At 42.2% G+C, this 20,615-nt stretch overlaps 1 protein-coding gene across 1 annotated transcript in view; it reads right to left on the bottom strand.

Moving 5' to 3' along the window:
- The window catches only part of kcnh5b (potassium voltage-gated channel, subfamily H (eag-related), member 5b), a 146,922-nt gene that overhangs the window by 22,429 nt on the left and 103,878 nt on the right, over window positions 1–20,615 (bottom strand). The window contains 1 exon segment of the mRNA XM_030117128.1: window positions 7,772–7,968. Within this exon segment, the coding sequence (XP_029972988.1) occupies window positions 7,772–7,968 (197 nt within the window).

Raw genomic sequence — 20,615 nt, 5'->3', positions numbered from 1 at the left:
GCTGTGAACTAATTGCCCGTCTGGGGGATAATGAAGACTTGAATTTGACTCACACATTCACATCTACACCATGACGTCCCCAATTAACCTAACAAGCATGTGTCTGCAATGTAGGGGGGAGTCCTGGAAATAAAACAAAACAAAAACAAAACGAGTAACCACAGAGAGAACATGCAAACTGCCGCATCAGATCCGGGCCTTCAGTGTTTACAGCCTCCTTCACAGACACCAGTAAAACCACTGCGGTTTTGTTTTTGCTGATTTCTACTTTTGAAAGTGAGGAAGAGGAATTAAACCGAAACAACAGCAGAACTTTTTCCACATGAAGATACTTTATGTTCAGTACAATTGTTCTCTCTACTCTGAAAGGTAAACAACAGCTCAGGTTGTACCAAAAAAAAAAAAAAACAATAGATATTTAAAGTTCACAGCATTTCTTTTCCACTTTTACCAACTTACTCATTAAAGTGAAAAGAAAAAAAAGTTGTTCATTAATCATATTGTTCACTTGAAAACAAAGTAGCATTGTTTTTACCTTTTATTATGAGACAAATAAGCAGATATGCTTCCTAATGAGAAGAGAAACTCAGCAGTTTGTAGGATAAATAGGTGAATAGGTAAAGAAAGCATTTTACTCAAACCATGGTATTAAACTCAAAGGGTAAAAATCACATCTCACTAATATTGTTACAGGAAAGCTACAGATGCATTTCATTCAACTAACCAATCTACAGGAGGGCTGACAACACCAACCAAACAACCAAGAAACCAACCAACAGGATGACTACCTACCCCAACAAACCAAACAACCAAGAAACCAACCAACAGGATGAATACCTACCCCAACAAACAAACCAACAAAGCAAGCAACCAACCAACAGGATGACTACCTACCCCAACAAACCAAACAACCAAGAAACCAACCAACAGGATGACTACCTACCCCAACAAACCAACCAACAAAGCAAGCAAGCAACCAACTGGATAGTTATCTACCTCTACAAACCAATGAACAGGATGGCTACCCACCCCAACAAAGCAACCAACCAACAAAGCAACCAAAAACTAACTGGCCAACTGACCGACCTAACATCCAACAGACGAAGAATCCAAGCAACCAACCAACCAAGCAACCAACCAGCAGACTAAGAAACCAACTAATCATCCTATACAGTACGGTGACCTTTGTCCAATAGTCTTTGAATCTTAGAAGTGACATGAATCTCAAAGGTTCCTGATACAAACAAACTGTCCTATACAAGCATTTACAGAGTAAAGAAAAGGAAGTCAGATGAGAAGGAGTGAAGGGAAGGAAAGTGCTGAGGAGAGCAGGTCTGGCAGCAGCTCTTCCTGTCTGAGTGACGGGATGAGGCTCCTCGGTGTCTCCCAGGTCCCGTCTCACCTCCTCATCCAGCCTGTTTATCTTCATCATGGTGGCGTCTGAGCAGCTGCTACGCATCGCGGGAACAAAAGAGCCAACTGAGGCTAACCGAGGGAGCGGAAAGAGCTGTGAGCGCCCTGCTATTTCTGCTCCGTTTGCACATGAGCGAGTCCGTGGGCCACGTTCCTGCTGCTCGCTGCAAAAATAAACCAAGGCGTCCATCTTCACCATCACCTCAGTTTACAGAACGACAGATTTAATCCCAGCGCTGCCAAACGCTCTGAAGGAACATTCATGTGGAGCAAGACTGTGTTTAAAATAGGATCCATCATTTCATTGAAAGCGTCACTAGCCTACTTTTGAGCGAAGTACCTAGAACCCTGGTTCGTTGATATACACTGGCGAGTAGGCGAGTACTCGAAACATGGCTCATCCACAATATCAGCCAAATTACAATGGAGATTATGATATTAAGATGTCTCTTAAAATCTGTGAAATGTCACAATCAAAAAGTTCCAGCAATGGTTCCTACTATCCAAAATAACTATTGTAATGGTTCCTACAAAAAAAATAAAAATAAAAAAATAAAATTAAATTAAAAAAATAAAAAAACAGTTCCTGCAATGGTTCCTACTTGGTGTGTCAACATTTACAATTTTTTCGACATGTGTAACCGGGATTTCTAACCGGCGTGTACCCGATTATTCATCAGAGAATTGTCATCTTTTTCCATCGCAGTTGTGCAAAGTAGCTACTTTAGGGTTCTGTCTCCATTGAAATACCTGATAATGGAATTAAATCAGTAGCTATCATTAGTTATCACACAAAAACATTTATTCTATCCTCAACCACTGACATGGGCTGTATGTCGTAGAAAAAACCCCGTTTCAGCTGTTAAGCTGCCGATATGTTCACGACGTGTCTTGTTATATTTCTTACATTTGCTGTATGTAAAATCCCTCGTGCCAGCCTGTGACTCGCTAGTGGCTAGCTAGCGAGCCAGCTAGTGCCGATGCTAGCAGCAGCAGTCTCTCCCTCCAGCTTGTTCAGGTATTTCCATCGCAGGCTGTTTCTCTTGGATATCGCACAGCTTTGATGGACATAGTCTACACTCGGCAGTATTTCACTGGTGGTTTGTTAAAAAAAAGTGCTGCACAGTGCTCCACTTGTCGTTAGCCGCCATCATGTATCCGAGTGAAGTTGAACATTAACTGTGGCTGCAGGTTTTTTTGTGTAAATATAACATTGCATCCCATGCATCTATCCTGTATGTGGGTAACCAGACGGAACAGTTAAGTCCATAGCCAGGTAATGTTATTATCTGCAGCTTTCAGGCAACATTATCGGCCCTAAAAATACTGTATATATTGATGAGAAACGAACGAGGAGGAGGAAAAAATGACATGTACATGGTTATTTATTTTTCTAAATGGTTATGATTTTTTTATTCCTGTACCTATTTACACATGTAGACATCGACACCCCTAGTTCCTACTACCTAAAAAAGTTCCTGTAATGGTTCGTGAAACTGAATAAAGTTCATGTAAGGGTTCCTGCTGCGTATAACAGTTCCTGTATGATGGTTCCTACAACTTTAAAAAGAAAAGGTCCAACAATGATTCATACTACCTAAAAATGCTCCTGCATTGGTTTCAAGTACCTCAGAGAAAAGTTACAATGATGGATCCAAGTATTGGCGAGAAGTTTCTGTAATTATTTCAACTGGGAAAAAACTTCACGTGATGGTTCCTGGTACTTGGGGAAGGTTCATGTGGTCTAAATGCAGCTTCTGCTTCTCCATATGGAGCTTCCAATGTACAATCAGCCTTTATCACACACACTGGGAAGACGGCGGGGAACTACCATCTGTGCTTTCTAATTGATTCTTTCCTAAAATAAAATCGTTGGAGTGATTCAGTACTTAATGAGACTGAATGGATTTGAACTGAAGAATATAAATGTAAACACAAAAATATAAGGGTTAGTGCTCAGACAAACCTCCACTGTACTGAAAATATTCAGAAAGGTGATAAAACTAGTTCAATACCCTTGAAGAGACCTACAGCCGTGTGCATTATCTGCTGCTGATGGCATTAAAAATAGACTCCTCTCAGTTGACACACTGCCAATTTAATGAACGCACTGCCCCACAACATGGGAAGGTTTTAATTAATGCACAGCTGCTACTCATCAGGCTAAAGTGGCCCATTAATCTGGAGCCGTTCACATTATTTCATCTATAGACTGTGTGTTGTCCTGAAATGTTTCCATTGTTTCTACTCACTGGGAAGCTTCTGGGTTTGGGGACAGAGTTTTTAACTGCTTTTTAAACGAGTCCACAGAAACGAACAATCAACAACGATAGGAAAAATATCTAATTAGTCCATTTCCGGAGTCTCGTCTGTGACGACATTCTGACAATCAAGGAGCACAGAGAAAACGTCACATCAAAATAAAAGGGAAGACAAACGTCATCTGCAAAAAAAAAGAAAGACATGCAAGTGTGGCCAGGGCCGCCTTAACCTAACGGCAGGCCCTGGGGCTGAGAGGTTTTGTAGGCCCTACTCCATTGTCCCAATCTACATCACAAAATGCATCAGTTTCTTTCAAGACATACAACAGTGTGAGTTTTCCTTCTTTAGCCAGAAAACAGCAGCATACTTTTATTAATTAACTTACATGAACACAAAAGGCACTTATGTTGATTATCTAAAAACAAGAACGGTGAAAGTTTGAAAATCAATACTATCAGAACAAAATGAGCTTTTCTGGCCTACATACACAGCACAGACACTCACCCACACATACATCTGCATACACACTCAGCACCATGGACAGTGACAACAGACTGATGTCGAAACATTCAGTCATTCTAATTCAAACAATTACCAGCCGTCCACAATAACTGAAAACCTGCAGAGGCTAGGAAGAAGCAGAGCACTGTCCTTTTAGAAGTGCTTTCGTCTGGTCTTCTTTGCAGAGAATGCTTTGATTATGTCCTTGAAATCCAAATCATGAAGGATGTCATGCTCAATGGACCAGTGTTCATTTTGACATGAATTTTTCATTTAATTTTAGTCTTAGTCACTCACCAAAGACTTGATTCAGTTAAAGTCACATTTTAGTTTTTTAGTTTTGTTAGTTTTAGTCTTAATTTTAGTGTTGATGAAATGTGACAGTTTTGTTGTACTGTAGTAAAGATAGATAGATAGATAGGTAGGTAGATAGATAGATAGATAACTTTATTGTCCCAGTGGGAAATTTGTCTTGGGCAAAGTGCTACATCAACATACATATACATATAAAAACAACACAACATAAAACCATAGTAGCAGAAAGGATATTTGTCACGGTTGTAAAAACTCTATTGTAAGCATATTTTTAATTATGTTTAGATATTTAAATTTAGAATGTATCATATAACTCTTTCATCATAAGTAATACCGAATAATATCTAAGGCTTTATTTAATTTAATACATTAACTTCAAATTCTTTCTGTAAACTCTTACAACAAATGACAGCCTGCAAGAAAAAAGCTCCAATCATAATGACCAGCAGATGGCGATAGTGCAACCAATGGGATGCAAGCTGTAGTAAAACATCACAGAAGAAGAAGGAGAAGAAGAAGAAGAAGAAGAAGAAGAAGAAGAAGAAGAAGAAGAAGAAGAAGAAGAAGAAGAAGAAGAAGAAGAAGAAGAAGAAGAAGAAGAAGAAGAAGAAGAAGAAGAAGAAGAAGAAGAAGAAGAAGAACAACAACAACAACAACAACAACAACAACAACAACAACGGTCAGTAAACAGGGAGGCGGGGCGGGTGTAGCGAAGGGTTAATTTGGATCAATCAGCAGCCAAAAACGTGAAGTATAAAATGATTGAGAGAAAACTTGACCAGTAACACAACAATGCGACTTTTCCAGCTTATTGATAGGCCACTGAACTTGATAGAACCCTGGGCTTCAGCCCAGATAAGCCCAGGCATTAAAGTGGCCTTGAGTGTGGCAACTGTTCACTCTCAGGGTGGCAAAAAATAGGGAAAAACGCAGTGGTCCCAGGATTGAGCCCTGTGGTACTCCCCCAAAACAGGCTGATTGTGCAGAGATATTTAAAGCATATCTTTTTACGTAACTTTTTCCCTTTTACGAAAATTTTCTTCCCAATTCCTTCTTTGTCTATTTTTTTAATATGCCCTTCATAGTTAGAGTAATTCGGATTCATTATTTAAATGAATTATTTGTCATGTTGTAATAGTAGTTTAGTATTCACAGTAAATGCATGAAAAGGGATCAGTGAAAACACAATGTTCAATGTCACCTACAGCAGCCAGGCTGCAAAGCGCAGTTTTAATTAAGAACTTATGCCAAAGCGAAAGTGTAAATAAACAAAAACAAACTTAGGTGGAAAAAAAAGTCTGAATGTGAAAGGTTATTAGCTGTGAAGCATTTATTTTAAATTATGCAACATGTGTCTGCAGAAAAGTGTGACGCTTATTAAACAGCTTAATTAGGTTCCCATCGACAGTAAACAACCAATAACACTGAATTATAGAGCTCGAGAGTCATTTGGCTCTCTTTCCAGTTGTAGATGTATAAATTCTAAAGCCCATCATTAGAGAGGAAACTATAGTAAATATATGAATGTGTCCAAGTCCATTATAACAACTAAATAATTGGATACAACAGGACCTGAGTGACAATAAACAACGTCGCTGTTCAACCCTGCTCAGGTAACATCAACCGTTCCACGTCACACACCGACTCTGACCACGCAGGTGAAGCAGGACTCCGCTGTGGAGCACAGAGAGCACCAAGGACGGCGGGTCGATACCCAACCAGCGTCTGCAGCCCGCATTAGGATAAAATCCTTCAGATGAGCCTGATCGATGCACCAGTTCTACTACAATAAATATCTGTTGCTGCTTAAGTACTGGAGCCTGAATGAAATCAATAACTCCATCCGTGTTGGAGAGGAAACACAAAGCAAACTGTTTAAGGAAATGCACTAAATAAGATACAACAATCATTACAGCCATGATAAATAATAATGTGTTGACTTATTTAAATCTGAAAAGGCCTTCCTTTCTGTGCAAGAGGACAGAGCTGTGTTAGCAGCAAACTTCAAGAGCGGTGTGAAGACTGTCAGTCAGCTGCTCTTCTGGATTCAGATCTGGTGACCTTCAGCAGTAAATTACCTCTCAAACCATCAGGGAGTCAAAACTTCAAAACTTATTCTCGAATATGGTCAAAACCAGTCAGGAAACAGATCTAAACTGGTTCAAAGAACAGCCAGCAGCATTTAAAATTGTTTCTAGTTCAGAAACTGTGAAAATACGTTGAAAAGAAAAATAGAATATGAGGAAAAAACAAAACTGTTGTCCAATCCACAGTCCAGAACTCATTGAACCAGTCTAGTGTAAAACTCAGTGAATGTAGAAGATGCAGAACCAATTCTTTAAAAGTAGTTCTAAAGATTCCTAAAGAAGTTCAGCGTGTCGAACACCAATAGAATCAGTTTGTCTGAAACGTCTTCAAACAGGAGAAAAAAATCCTGAGACGACTTCGGCTGATTAGTGTCTATAAATGAAAAAACCTCAGCAGGAGGGTTCATGGTGTGTATGAACACACACACACACACACACACACACACACACACAGTGCATGCTTCTTAATAAATGATGGCGTATAAAGAAAACAAAGTGAGGAGACGTCAGAGGCCAGAGGACATAATGAGGCTGCTCTGGATAATTCATGAAGTTTGGAGACCCGCTGAGGAAGACACCGATCGAGCCGAGCATGAAAAACAAGCAAAGGACAAGCAAACAACAACGGGCTGGTTATGAAGAGGAGCAGCATGTGTGAAGAGAGGGCGGAGAAAAGGAGGAGGTTTAAACTCCGCCGTTCACAGAGAGGCGGAGGAATTACACAACGCTTTGAAGATTAGAGCAGAAAACAAGCTCCAGAGGAACATTCACATCCAGAAAATACACTAAAGATCTGGAATCCAACAAAAAGTGAAGGTGAGGACTGGAAATGTCAAGGTCAGGAAGGGAAGTGGCTTCAAAATGAATTTTCAGGAGAGCTTTCAGCCACAGCTCTGAGGAGGGAAGAGGTCGCAATAGTACATTACATTTTTTGCGAAAAAAACATCTTTAAATTTGATTTTTTTAAAAAAATGATTATTAAATCACACTTTAATTTCTATCTACAAGACAACGGACCTCCAAAACAGCAGAAACGTTTTCCATCTCCTCTTGAGAGTGTCACGTAAATTAGTTCTAAATCAGAAGGTTAAAATAATAACATTTTGTTTTTGACAGAATAACCACCAATAACACTAATAAAAATGCAAAACCCAGAACCAGGAGAGGCTCCGAGGCCGAAGCCGCCTACTCACTCTCTTGCGCAGGTTGCAGGTGAGGATGAGGTTGCGTGAGAAGGAGTTGGCGAAGGCGGTGTAGAACTCCAGCACCTTGAGCAGCGCCTCCCGCCGGATGACGTGCAGGTCGCAGTACGTCAGCGCGCGCACGTTGGCGCAGGCATGCGCCAGAGTGGTCTCCTTCCAGAAGACGTCGCCGAACACGTCGCCTTTACCTGAGGGCACGTGGGAGAGGTCAGAGGTCAACGACGAAAGGACACACTGTTTTGTTTGAAAGTGCGTTCGTTGGCTCGTACTTGGCAGATTGTGCGCTTATTGAATCCACATTTACACAATGTTTCAAGTGAAAACACACCTTCCCGCTTGCATGGTAGTGTTTGGGAAACGATGTCCGTTTCCATGGAAACGGCAGACAGACTGGGGTTAGCCTGCCAGTCAGTGAGTTCAGTCATGAAACCAGAAATATTCACACAGATAAAACACTGTTTTTGGGATTGACTGCAGAAGTTTGGTGATTAGCTATGAATTACTGAAAATATAAAGTGAATAAATTGGGGACACCACCCTGTAATCACCGACCGATGACCACAGAACCGGAGTGTTTCCATAGAGTAGCTTTGTCAGCACCGTCGTCGTGTAAACAGACACCCAGAAACATAACAAGATACAGAGTTAAATAGAAAAAAGCACTGAAGGATTCCAGGATCATCCAGATTAACTGCAGAGGTTTAAGTCACTGATACACTGAATAAAAAAGAATCTTCATCTCCCGTCTCTCCCGACGCCTCTCTTTCCCTAGCAACACATTTACCTGCTCCTTAGCAACCGAGCTGCAGAGTTTGATGCTTGCGGAAGCTTTCTCAGTTAATTCATCAGTTTCACATCCAATCAAGAGCAAACCGAGACGCGTTTGGCAGCTGCACCTTCGGTCTGTAATCAATGCTTCGACAGAGAAACAATAGAACTCAATGACTGAAGAGCGGAGGAACTACAGGTGTGAAGCCGCAGCAGCAGCAGCTTGGAGTTATCAGCAGAGGAAATTCTTCCCCTCTTAACTCACTCCACAAAATCCACCATGACCTTTAGAGGAAGCGGCGGCGGTCCGGTTCGTCCGGGTCGATCACGCAGCGTGAGCGCCGACACACTCAGGCTTCGCCTGTTGGTGTGCGGTGCTGCACACTTCAGTGTTCCTGACATGTTCAGATCCAGATCACACACTGCAGGGAGAACCCTCCTATAGGAACACAGTCAGTCAGTATGACCCGCCAGTTCACGTTTGACCTTTATGCTCCTGACCTGTCAACACTGACGGCGTCTAGCAGGAATGTTTCTACTGAGGGAATAATGCTAACAACTGGGTAAACTCAGCAGAAGTTACACCGGTTAGTGAGAGGAAGATGCTCTACAATCTGGATGTTAGGTTTTCTTGAAAGAAATGGATTCATAAACTAATGACAACTTGAAGCAGCAGAAAGAAAACAGCCGAGTTAAATTCCCAGGCGATTCTTAGTTTTCTCAGTTACTAACTGAAGGAAGGAGTCCAGCTTCTCTTAAGACCAAACTGATTTACGATCCATCGAAGTGATTATAACACTTCACCTTCACACTGGTTGTTCTCTCGGAGCATCAGTTGCAGTTCTGTTTGCAGCACCGACCCTCTGCAGCCACCTGGACCATCCACCTGTCAAGAGCCAGCAGAAATCCTCCATGCTAATCAGCCGCCGCACGTTGATGCTGATGAGCGTCTCCGGGGCAAAGCCTCGGCGGCTGGGGTGAGGACAGGACGGCCCGTCAGGACGAGAAGCTACGTTCCAGGTGTAAAAACCTGATCAAAGAAGCCGTTTCTGATGAGCTCAACCGCTGTGAGGAACAGCACAATGGGACAGGCAGCGGGATTTCCACAACATTATCTTTTTTTTTTACCTCGACTGAACCAGTCCAAAATTAAAACTATATCAAAAATGTTTCCATCTAACCCAAATGACAAACACAATCAGAGCAAATTTATCAAAAAAAAAATCTGTTAAATTTAACTTATTTCCCTCGTGTTTAAATACAACAGTCACTTCATGACACTTTCACAGAAAAACCACAAATGACATAAATAGAAAAACAGATTTAATGAGCTTAATCTGTGACTGAGTCTGACGCTGGTTTGAATTCCACTCAGAAGCGGTTTAGTTTGACCTTTGTGTCACAGTAGCGTCCACATGCATGGACGACCTAGTGTCGCTCGGCAGAACGTCGTCCACAGCGTCACACTGTTCCACCGAGTCAGCTTCCTCCCACAATGCATCTGGTGATCTCAACCAACTGGAAACCCGATCAGACCTCCCTTGTTTCACCAACAGGTTTACAGTTCATGGTCTGCCGTCTCTGGATCTCATTGGTTGTGAAAATAGTAAAAACTTTTGTTTTCGGCTGATATTTCACAAGATCCAGAAACGGATCCAGAAGGCATCAAAGTTTACCAATACTGCAACATTTACAACCAAAACCAGGACAAAAACCAACTGAAATGCCTTGTATCTCTGAAAAACATTAAAACGGATGCAAAATAATTTAGTCATTCTGCTATTTTAGTTTTCTTTTAAGAACGTCTTCCTCCAGTTGGTCGGCTCTTCCAGCGTGAAACAAGCTGCCTTGCTGCAGACGGGGGTTATAATGTAAGAAAAGAATTACTTCAAACGGATCCAGGACTCAGATCTGGTGGTTCTGACAGCCGACCTGGACGCCATGAGACGAGGAGCAGCCGGACTTCCCACGAGCCTCGCCGCCCACCGAACCACAGACACACACTGCGTCTGAGACCCGTCCATCCACAGAAACACAGCGAGGACTGAATCTCGGCTCCACCAGGCCCCCCGGGGCCCCTTCCTCTCTCAACATCCAACGGAGGCTCGGGCAGCAGGACTCGTCTGGAATGAGCTCCCAGGAGAGCTGCAGCTCCTCGCCAATTAGACGTCTGGATGTGGACCAGAGAGGAGGAGGAGGAGGAAGAGGTGGTGATGGTGGATGTGAGAACTGAGTTTGACACTTACAACGAGGTTAAAAATCACAGCGGGGACGGTTCGGACTGGCTGAGCGGAGGGAGAGTCGGCTGGATTTATTGATGCGGGGCTCCTGATTACTCCCCTCAACAGAAAGCATCACTCATATTAATCTGCCTGGAAGCTCCGGGGGATGAAGACCATGTTATCAGCTGTTTGACTGATAAAGGGGATGTTTTTTGCAAGATAGTTGGAGTGTGAAGTCCTGCATGTGGTTCAAAGCAGTGTGATCAACTATATTTATTCAGAAAGCAAATAATCTCATCAAAATTCAATCTCCCTTTTAGTTTCCTGGATTGACTTCAGAACAGATCCTTCCTAAACTAACCTGAACGTGTCAAGCAGCAGTGAAAGTGACAGCTGAAAATCTGCAGTGGGATTTTAAATGAAGGGCTGTGAGGTTTCAGTGGATGGAGATAGATGAAGGAGGATGTGTTGGTGATAGAGGTTCTGTCACTATTAACTACTCCTTATCAACACAGACTCTCATATTAGTTCTGATGAATTTCCAGGAGGACTAAGAATCTAATTTCACCTAAAACCGTGTGAAGTGAAACCGGTGCTGTAATAAGTGCTTTATGAATAAAACTGGAAACTGACTCGTCAAGCAGCAGTGAAAATGACAGCTGAGATTCTGAATAAACGTTTTGATTAATTTGATCAATATTTACTTCATTCTCAAAGCTTTGACAACGTCTCCATGTAAATTGCACAACATGCTATTTTTCTGAAACACTGCTGCTGCACAAATATGTAGACAACAGATGTTCTGGACATGATCAGTAGACGACAAGAAGAACAAGGTTTTTCTCCATAATGACACGACTCCCAGTCCAGGTTCTCCTGGTCCTGGTCCAGGTTCTCCTGGTCCAGATCCCGGCCCGGTACATGTTCTGCTGGGATGTTTGGGATGGAATGTTTATAGTGCATGTGTGTGTGGTTTCATTAAAAAGCAATCAAGCATTCAACAGCCCCATCCTGTGGCCTGGCATGCTAACTACATCATTTTTGAAACGTTGCTGTGTAAACGCAAAACTTCTCTGAAACAAAAACGCAAAAGAGGAAGTGTTTTCACCTGAAATGTCCTCATGTGAATGAGGCTGCTATCAGCTGTTTGACAGCCTGTTAACCTAAACAAGCCAGTAATACGCAAAGACCTTGACTATCAACAGAAAGAAGACAGTTTTCATGGATCGGAGCGCCGTGCAGACGGATGCAGTGTCCTCCACCCGGTGGAGATGATTCACTCAGGTTTATGGGTTTTAAATGAATCACTCTGGAGATTTTCTTGTCTACATAAGCAGCTCTCGCAGTTAACATCCTGACAAATGAGTTGATGGCAGGCGGTATTGCTACGGCCGGTGCCCCCGGCCCCCGCCAGGCTGATCAGCAGAAAAAGAAATTGCCTGTGGGCGGGCTGGTGGCCTCGCGCTGCTTTATCTCACAGTGCAGCTCGGCGGACCTCGGTCCAGCAGGAGGCCAGGAGGCATTACAGGAAGCAATCTGCTGCTGCTGCTGCTGCGCTGTCACCCCGTCAGCCTATTATCCCACACCGAGGAGGTGGAGACGGCGATACAGCTGCCATTAATGATCCACACCGCACCGGGAGTGGAGCAGACCGGGGGACGGCCGCGGCGCTTGTGACATTTCTGTCAATGTATCGGTTACAAACTCAAGTCTCCAGAATCTGATAGAGACGAGTGAAAGAATCTCTGACTGAATGACGGAGCTGAGAGAGCAGCGAAATGTTCTCAATCACAACTCTGTACACAACTCGGCATGTACGAGGGGGTACCCAAAAGAAACCGGAATTTGGTCAGAAAACAATAATAATGAGTTCCGACTTCTGGCCGTCAGATGTGCTGCAGGTAAGCCTCGTGCACATCTGTGAGAAATCTGAGCTCCGAGAGTGACACTGACGCCTGTCAGGCGCTATTTATAGCAACAGAGTTCAGCAGCGGTCTGCGATTTTTTCCAAAATGGCGACATTAACTGGGAAGCCAGAGCAGCGCACAAACATTAAATTCTGCTTTTTGCTGGGAAAAAACAGCAGCAGAAACACTCACCTTGTGGCAGCAAGCCTACAAGGATGATGCTCTGGGGAAGACTCAGGTCCATGAGTGGTTCGGGCGGTTTAAAAAGGGCCAGATGTCGGCGCGTCAGGTCCGCTCAGCCGTGAAAACAATGCTGAGCTGCTTTTCCCCTGTCCAGGGTATCGTCCACAGCGAGTCTGTCCCTCCAGGTCAGACTATAAATCAGGACGACTACAGGAAGTCCTCAGACGCTACGTGAGGATGTGAGGAGGAAGCAGAGCGTAGTGGCGGAGTGGAGCCGGTTGATCCACCACCACAGAGCGCCAGCGGACACGGCGCTGCGCCTCACGCAGTTTCTGGCAAAGAATGAGATGAATCTCCTCTCCCATCCGCCTGATTCGCCAGATGTAGCCTCGAGTGACTTTTTCTTGTTCCCCAGGTTGAAGAAGGAGCTGAAGGGACAGCGGTTTGCAGATGTGGAGGAGGTGGCTCTGGCTCAGAATGGCACAATTACACGCGGGTCTGACGACGCATTGGTGAAGTGGGAGACACGGCTGGAGCGCTGCATTAATGCGGATGGAGATTATTTTGAAGGCGACGGTGATGTTTTATTTTGAAATGTCAGAAATAAAAAGTTACAGTCAAATTCCGGATTCTTTTGGGTACGCCCTCGTATAGCCTACTGTTGAAGTTTTCACAAGTGTGTGTGTGTGTGTGTGTGTGTGTGTGTGTGTGTGTGTGTGTGTGTGTTTGTTGTGTAAACAAGAAATGTGACACTGTTGGAATGCAAGTCAAAAAGACATCTCACGTCGTGGACAGTGGGAGGACTGATCTTCTAAAAAAGGTGTTTTTGGATGAATTTCCATGTGTGCTGCTCCCCACAGGGAAGCATGGTTAATTCATTTCAGAAGGTCCTGGACAGCTTCGGACGCTAAAGCATTGATTTCTGAGCATCTCACAACATATTTCATAAAACCACGTACCAGACGATTCCCCGATCCACAGCAGTCCACAGCCCAGTGTGAAAGGACTGGCTAGCCCGCATATCAGCCTGAACCAGTAACCCAGACCTCAACTAACCCAGACACTAGCTGCAATAGTTCCAACTGAACTACACTTCATCAACCAAACTACAGTCACAACTAACCCAGAGGACAGTTGTTGGTAGTTTAGATTTATTGGAATAGTTAAATAAATGCTACACTGCAAAAAACGATAACCTCAATACAAGATATCAGCATTAAATTAAAGAACATTACTCTTGAAACTAGTGAAACTGTCCATGCAGCAAGTGAATTTTACTTAAAAAGAGATCTTGATATAAGAATATTAAATCAAGAAATAAGTCTCTTTATCTTAAATACATCTTAAATCAAGTGAGATGAGACATTTTGAATGAAAACAAGACTTTTGAACTTGGTAAGATTTTGAATTTTTGCAGTTTTTGCAGTGTAATAGTGACTATGAGCCAAACTCCTGTCCCACACTGCAAAAACTGAAAACATTTAAAATCTTACCAAGTTCATTAGTCTTGTTTTCAGTAAAAAAATGTCTCATCCCACTTGATTTAAGATACATATAAGACACAGAGACTTAAATCAAGATTTTTTAAGTAAAATGTACTTGCTGCATGGACAGATAAATCCACTTCTTTTAAGAGGAATTTCCTTTAGTGTTGATATCTTTTATTTGTGCTGCCGTTTGTTGCAGTGCATCTAATCCAGCCTGGAGCTCAAAGTGACTTCTACAGGACAAAATGTTAAAATACAAGAAAAGAAGGTTTATGTTTTTTAAAGTGGGAGTTTTTCTCCTCAACGCTCTCTTTGTGCTCCGGGAGGCGACTTCCTGCCACGTGGAGGATTTACCTCACTGAGCATGCTCAGTAGAGATCCTTAGAGAGGCTTTAAAAAAAACACTCCTCCAGTCAGGGCTGCTGTTGGTAAACGGCTCCGGCTCGATCGTCTGAAACGTTTCAAACTCCGGCCGCCCGTCGGTGATTAATGACTCCTCCTCGAAACGCTCATTGCAGAAAAAGTAATAAAGAAGTTTAATGACGCGCCGTCTGTTCCCAACAAGAGGAGCCCACAGGTCCCGCCACCTTTTCATCACTTCCACTTATGCTAATGAGACCATTAATTTAAGTAATTGAAGTATTAATTACAGCTTATGAACACACCAGCTTCATGAGGACGGGCTGCTTCGCAAAAACATTCCCTCTGTGGAGATTAATATGGGAATGGAGGCAGAACGCTCAAACCCAGCAGCCGCGGCCCGTTCGGACTTCTGAGCTTCAACACATATACACTTAGAAATCTGTTCCCTCCCAAAAACACAGCATTAAATTTTCATAATCATGAATTTTAAGGAGCAGCAGTGGGTGCAGATCTGACTGATGTGGAAGATTTGGACTTTCTAACAGCTTCAGACAACATGTTAATCAGAAACACTGCGACGAGCGATAAACTCAGTAACTCTGCTTTTCTCTGCTTCACGCAGCACCGTTTTAGATTCAGTGAGGAAATCACTCCCATCCTCGACCTGTCAGAGCTCTGACCTGCCACTGCAATACAGAGCGATCAATACAGCTCACACTGTGGGAAAGCAGAAACTCTGATTTTAAAACTAACTGAGCTGTGAAGGAAACAGATTCATCAAGACGAAAAACATTTCAGCTTCAGATTTATATTAAGAAGCTTCTGAGGGACTCCAGGGAGTCTACTGTCAACTACAGAGGGATGGAGAGAGGGAGGGATGGATGGATGGTAAGACAAAAGCAGGAATCAGTGAGAGGTTCTGGATCCAGGCAGCTGTTCCCAGATGTTCCTCCAGTCAGTGAACCTGGAGCTCTGTGAGGATTCTGATCAGAGAACAGCAGCAGCTCCGTGTGGTTAGAATCTTCGCTGCCGCCGCCGCCGCCGCTCACTGGACCGGAACACATTGCTGTGTGAATTGGAGTTCACACCGACATCCTGATCTCATAGCCTGCCTTGAATAATGGATTCAGAAAGTATCAGTTCGTCATGGAGTGAAGGGTGAAGGTGTGAATTCTTCCACAGTGAGCGGAGAGCACGGCTCTTTAATCCAGACTGGAAGACGAGTTTGATCAGCGAGGCTCGGGTTCATCCTCCTCCTCCTCCTCTCACCGCTGCTTTAATACCATTGGATTACAAGACTCCCGGCTCCGGGGAGGAAGTGGATCCACCCAGCTACTTCTGAAGCTCCGCCCCCTGTGACGGCACTTCCTGAAGTTTCCCTGCACTGCCTCGTTACTGCTGTGTGTGTGTGTGTGTTTAGTTTAGTTTAGTTTATTAAGATCCCCATTAGCCACTCAAATCTCAGTAGCTATTCTTCCTGGGGTCTTTCCAAATTCATTACATAAATTTTATTATAATATAGGCACACACACACGCACACACACATAACACACACACACACACACACACACACACACACACACACACACACACTGAATATGAAAGCCCAATGTCAATCCTGATCCCATTCTTTTCAACTCTATGGACACACAATATAAAACATAAAACATCAAATACAAAATATAATACAGCTCATTTTAAATATGTAATGTAAATACATACATGTAGTGCTAAGTAAAATACATACAATAACAAAATTCATCAAATCATTGTGTAAATAGGAAAAGTTTCAACTTTTTCTGAAATAATATTTTGCTTGTTTCCGACAATAAGAAAAGAGGTAATGCATTCCATGCAACCATGGCCCGATAAACAACAGTGCGCTGCATTTGACTGCTTCTACACACAGGGAGCAAGCCTCTCACATTACTGCTTTGACGAGTTGCATAATTATGAACATTAGAAAAGAATGAAAATTTACCATAAATAATTTCTGGTGTTTTGGTTATAATAAGATTTCTAATTAGTGTCAACAAATGATATTTCAGCCGACTCTTTACCATCAACCAGGCAAGCTCACTGTGTATTAATGTTACACTGGTTCTGTAAGGGCAACCCAACACAATGCGTGCTGCTTTATTCTGGGCAACTTGTAACCTGTGCAAATTATTTTCACTAGTGTTTGACCACACAACAGATGCATAATCCATTTGAGAAAGTACTAATGACTGAACTAGTTGTTTGGCCAAATGTTGTGGAATCCATTTTCTACAGTGTCTAATCATGCCCATACGTCTACCCATTTTCTGCAACATGTAATTTATATGACTGGTCCATGTTAATTTGGAATCTACAATTACACCCAATAACTTCATTTCTTCTATCTGTTCAATTTCAGTTTCTTCTAATTTTAAGTGTAATTTTTCTTCAACTGTTTTCAACATATATTGTGATCCAATTAACATACATTTAGTCTTCTCTGCATTGATTACTAACTTATTATTTCGAATCCAGCATGCTACTGTTGCCAACTCCTCATTTAAGATGTTGCTGAGTTGTTGTCCAGTAGGTGCAGACGCATATAGTGTTGTGTCATCAGCATATATGGCCATGGTTGCATGTTTTAATACAAGTGGAAAATCATTTGTAAAAATAGAAAATAAAAGGGGTCCCAAACAACTGCCCTGGGGCACTCCACAACTCATTCCCTCAGTCACAGAATAACTACCATTAAAGAAAACGCTGTACATACGATTATTTAAATAGCTTCCCATCCATTTTAAAGCTGATGATTCAAATCCATAACAGCACAATTTATTCAATAATATATTATGATCTAACACATCAAAGGCTGCGCTTAGATCTAAAAATACACTTCCTATAAGATTTTTGTTATCCATTTCATTTAACCAATAATCAGTAATTTGAGTGAGTGCAGTTGAAGTGGAATGACCCTTTTTATATGCATGCTGATAGATTGTATTTAACCCATTCATTGAAAAGTATGTTTGTATTTGATCATATGCCACCTTTTCCATGATTTTGCTTAACACAGGCAATAAGCTAATCGGTCTGCTGTTTTTACCTGACAACGGTTCTTTACTATTTTTAATCAGAGGAATTGTTTTAGCAGTTTTCCATTGTGTGGGAAAACAACATTTAGTCAGACATAAATTAATAATGTGAGCAGCTGGCAGGTCAATAACCTCAGCCACCATTTTCAAAAGTTTGCTTTCAAGATTATCAATGCCAGCCGGTTTATCCTTACCTGTTTTGATTAATTCTTTAATATAATTTTGTGTTACTTGATTAAACTTGAATTTACATTCCTTCTCTTTCATAATATACTTACTTATTAATTCATAGGAAATGTTCTGCCCTTGTCCTGTCTCCATGCAATTTCTTAATTTCTCAATTTTATTTTTAAAAAACTGGCTCAAATGATTTGCAATTTCCTTTGGTTTTGTTAGGTAAACCCCGTTTGATTCTAAATATTTAGATGTTAATTTTCTCCTTCCTAATATTTCATTCAATGTTCCCCAAATTTTTGCAGGATCCCATTTTGTGTGTTCAATCTTCTTATGATAATATAAATATTTTTTCTTTTTATTCAATTTGGTCACATAATTTCTTAGTTTACGGTATTTGTTCCACTGTTCAACATTATCAGTCTTAAGTGCTTCCTTTTTGGTGTTGTCTCTCTGTGTCATATACTCCTTAAGCTCTGGATCTAACCATGGGGCGGAAATATTCCTCACAGCTTGCTTCCTTATCGGAGCATGTTTGTCCATGACTTGTGACATCATTTTATTAAAAACCTCCACTGCTCTACTTGGGTCCTGTTCTTGTGTCACCACTGACCAGTTAATGCTACATACATCGGAAACAAAGCTATTCTCATTGAAATGTTTGAAAGATATTTTACTAATAAATTTTTGACTAGGTTTAGGTGTGTGTGTGTGTGTGTGTGTGTGTGTGTGTGTGTGTGTGTGTGTGTGTGTGTGTGTGTGTGTGTTCTTGTATTTCTATCCTTGTCGGGGCCAAATGTCCCCACAAGGATAGCAAAACGTGGAACGACGTGCCTTGTGGGGACCTTTTTCCGGTCCTAAGTAGGAGAAACAGTGTTTTCTTGACCATGTTGTTGTTACTGAAAAAAGTAAAAGTGCAAAAACATTTCTTTAGGGTTAGGCTTTGTTGTGGTGTGGGTTAGGGTAAGGGTCAGGGTTAGGGGCTAGACATGAATGGGAGTCAATGGACGGTCCCCACAAGGATAGAAATACAAGACTGTGCGTGTGTGTGTGTGTGTGTGTGTGATGCAGGCTGGCTGCTCAGCCCGGGGATGACACACACACACACACACACACACACACACACACACACACACACACACACACACACACACACACACACACACACACACACACACACACACACACACACACACACACACACACACACACACACACACACACACACACACACACACACACACACACACACACACACACACACACACACACACACACACACACACACACACACACACACACACACACACCACCAGATTTTCTTTTGTTAATCCTCTCGCCCTCTATAACTGTTTCTTCCTTTTTCTGATTTGCTCTCTTCCTTCATCGCTTTAATCACCTTTCCTTTTCAGTTTTCATTTTACAGTAGTTTCATTTTTTCCTGATGTTCGTCACCTTCTGCTCCGTTCACTTCTTCATCCGTCTCTCTTTCCCTCCTCCTTCACGGTCACTCCTTCACTCTTTTAATCCTCCTCGTTCTTCGTTACTCTGAACTCCAACATGTTGTCCGTTGCTTAGCAACACAAACTTAACTTTCAATCCATCCAATTGGGATAAAAGTATTTAACTGTTACCCAACACCTGGCCTGTGGACCCTGAAAGGTCCTTACTGTGATTTCTCACGTCCTCAGTAATGTGATGAGAAACTCCAACATTTCTAATGTTTCTGCTGATCAAACGGCAGCTCATGCCGACAGGTGAACATCAAAAACGACTACCGATCTCACTCCATCACTCAATTCTTCCTGCTAATGCCGTTTCTTAACAGCACTCAAGTAAAAGCACAAAGTTTCTTATTCAAAGTAAAAAAATGTCTAATTTTCATCTCATGTCTCGCCTGGGACGGACCGGCTGAAACCTGTCGTTCTCCAAGACGCTTCCAGCTTCAGTAAATGAGCAATATGTGTCTTCACTCCGACGGGGAGAATTCTCACGAAATGCCTCAAGAATCAGATCATTTTAAAAAATGAAACATCTCCTGTTTTGAATATAAAAATCTAAACTAGTGTAGAAATAAATGTTGTGATTTAGATAAAATAGAAAGGATATCCCAAAACCACAGCTCAAGTTCAAATAGCAACCTGATCATCAGATCCTCCTCTAACCAGATTCCCATCATCCCTTCTGATTTACTGAGATCTTGTAGAAACAACAGAACGCTGCTCAGGGAAACGGACTCTGCTTTGAGGTTTTGCACGTTGTGTGGTTGATTCACCAAGAACAACATCATGAGCGGCCACAAGTATGGAAGTAAAAGGATTTACGAGAAGTCAGAATCTGACAGAAACAGAAAAGACCTCAGAATAAAGTATATCAATAAAAGAGGAGGAGGGCCAGCTGAAGATAAGCCTCTACGCCTCCGTATTGTAAAAACAAATCATAAACATTTCAAATGCTTTCAGATTCCACACTGAGTGACGGACATGATGAATGAATTTCACTTTAATCGGACCAAAGCAAAGAGTGATTTATCAGGTGAAGTCTGAGTGTTTCTGTGATTCGCTTCCAAACTGCAGCCCAAACAGCCCTGTGCTCCGCTTCGTTATTTCCTGAGAGGAGAAGCTCATCAGGGACAAGCTGATGTTTCCGAGGCCGAG

The sequence above is a fragment of the Salarias fasciatus genome, chromosome 19 (assembly GCF_902148845.1).
Source record: "Salarias fasciatus chromosome 19, fSalaFa1.1, whole genome shotgun sequence".
NCBI classification, from domain to species: Eukaryota; Metazoa; Chordata; class Actinopteri; order Blenniiformes; family Blenniidae; genus Salarias; species Salarias fasciatus.
This window is presented reverse-complemented; position numbering and strand designations above follow the sequence as displayed.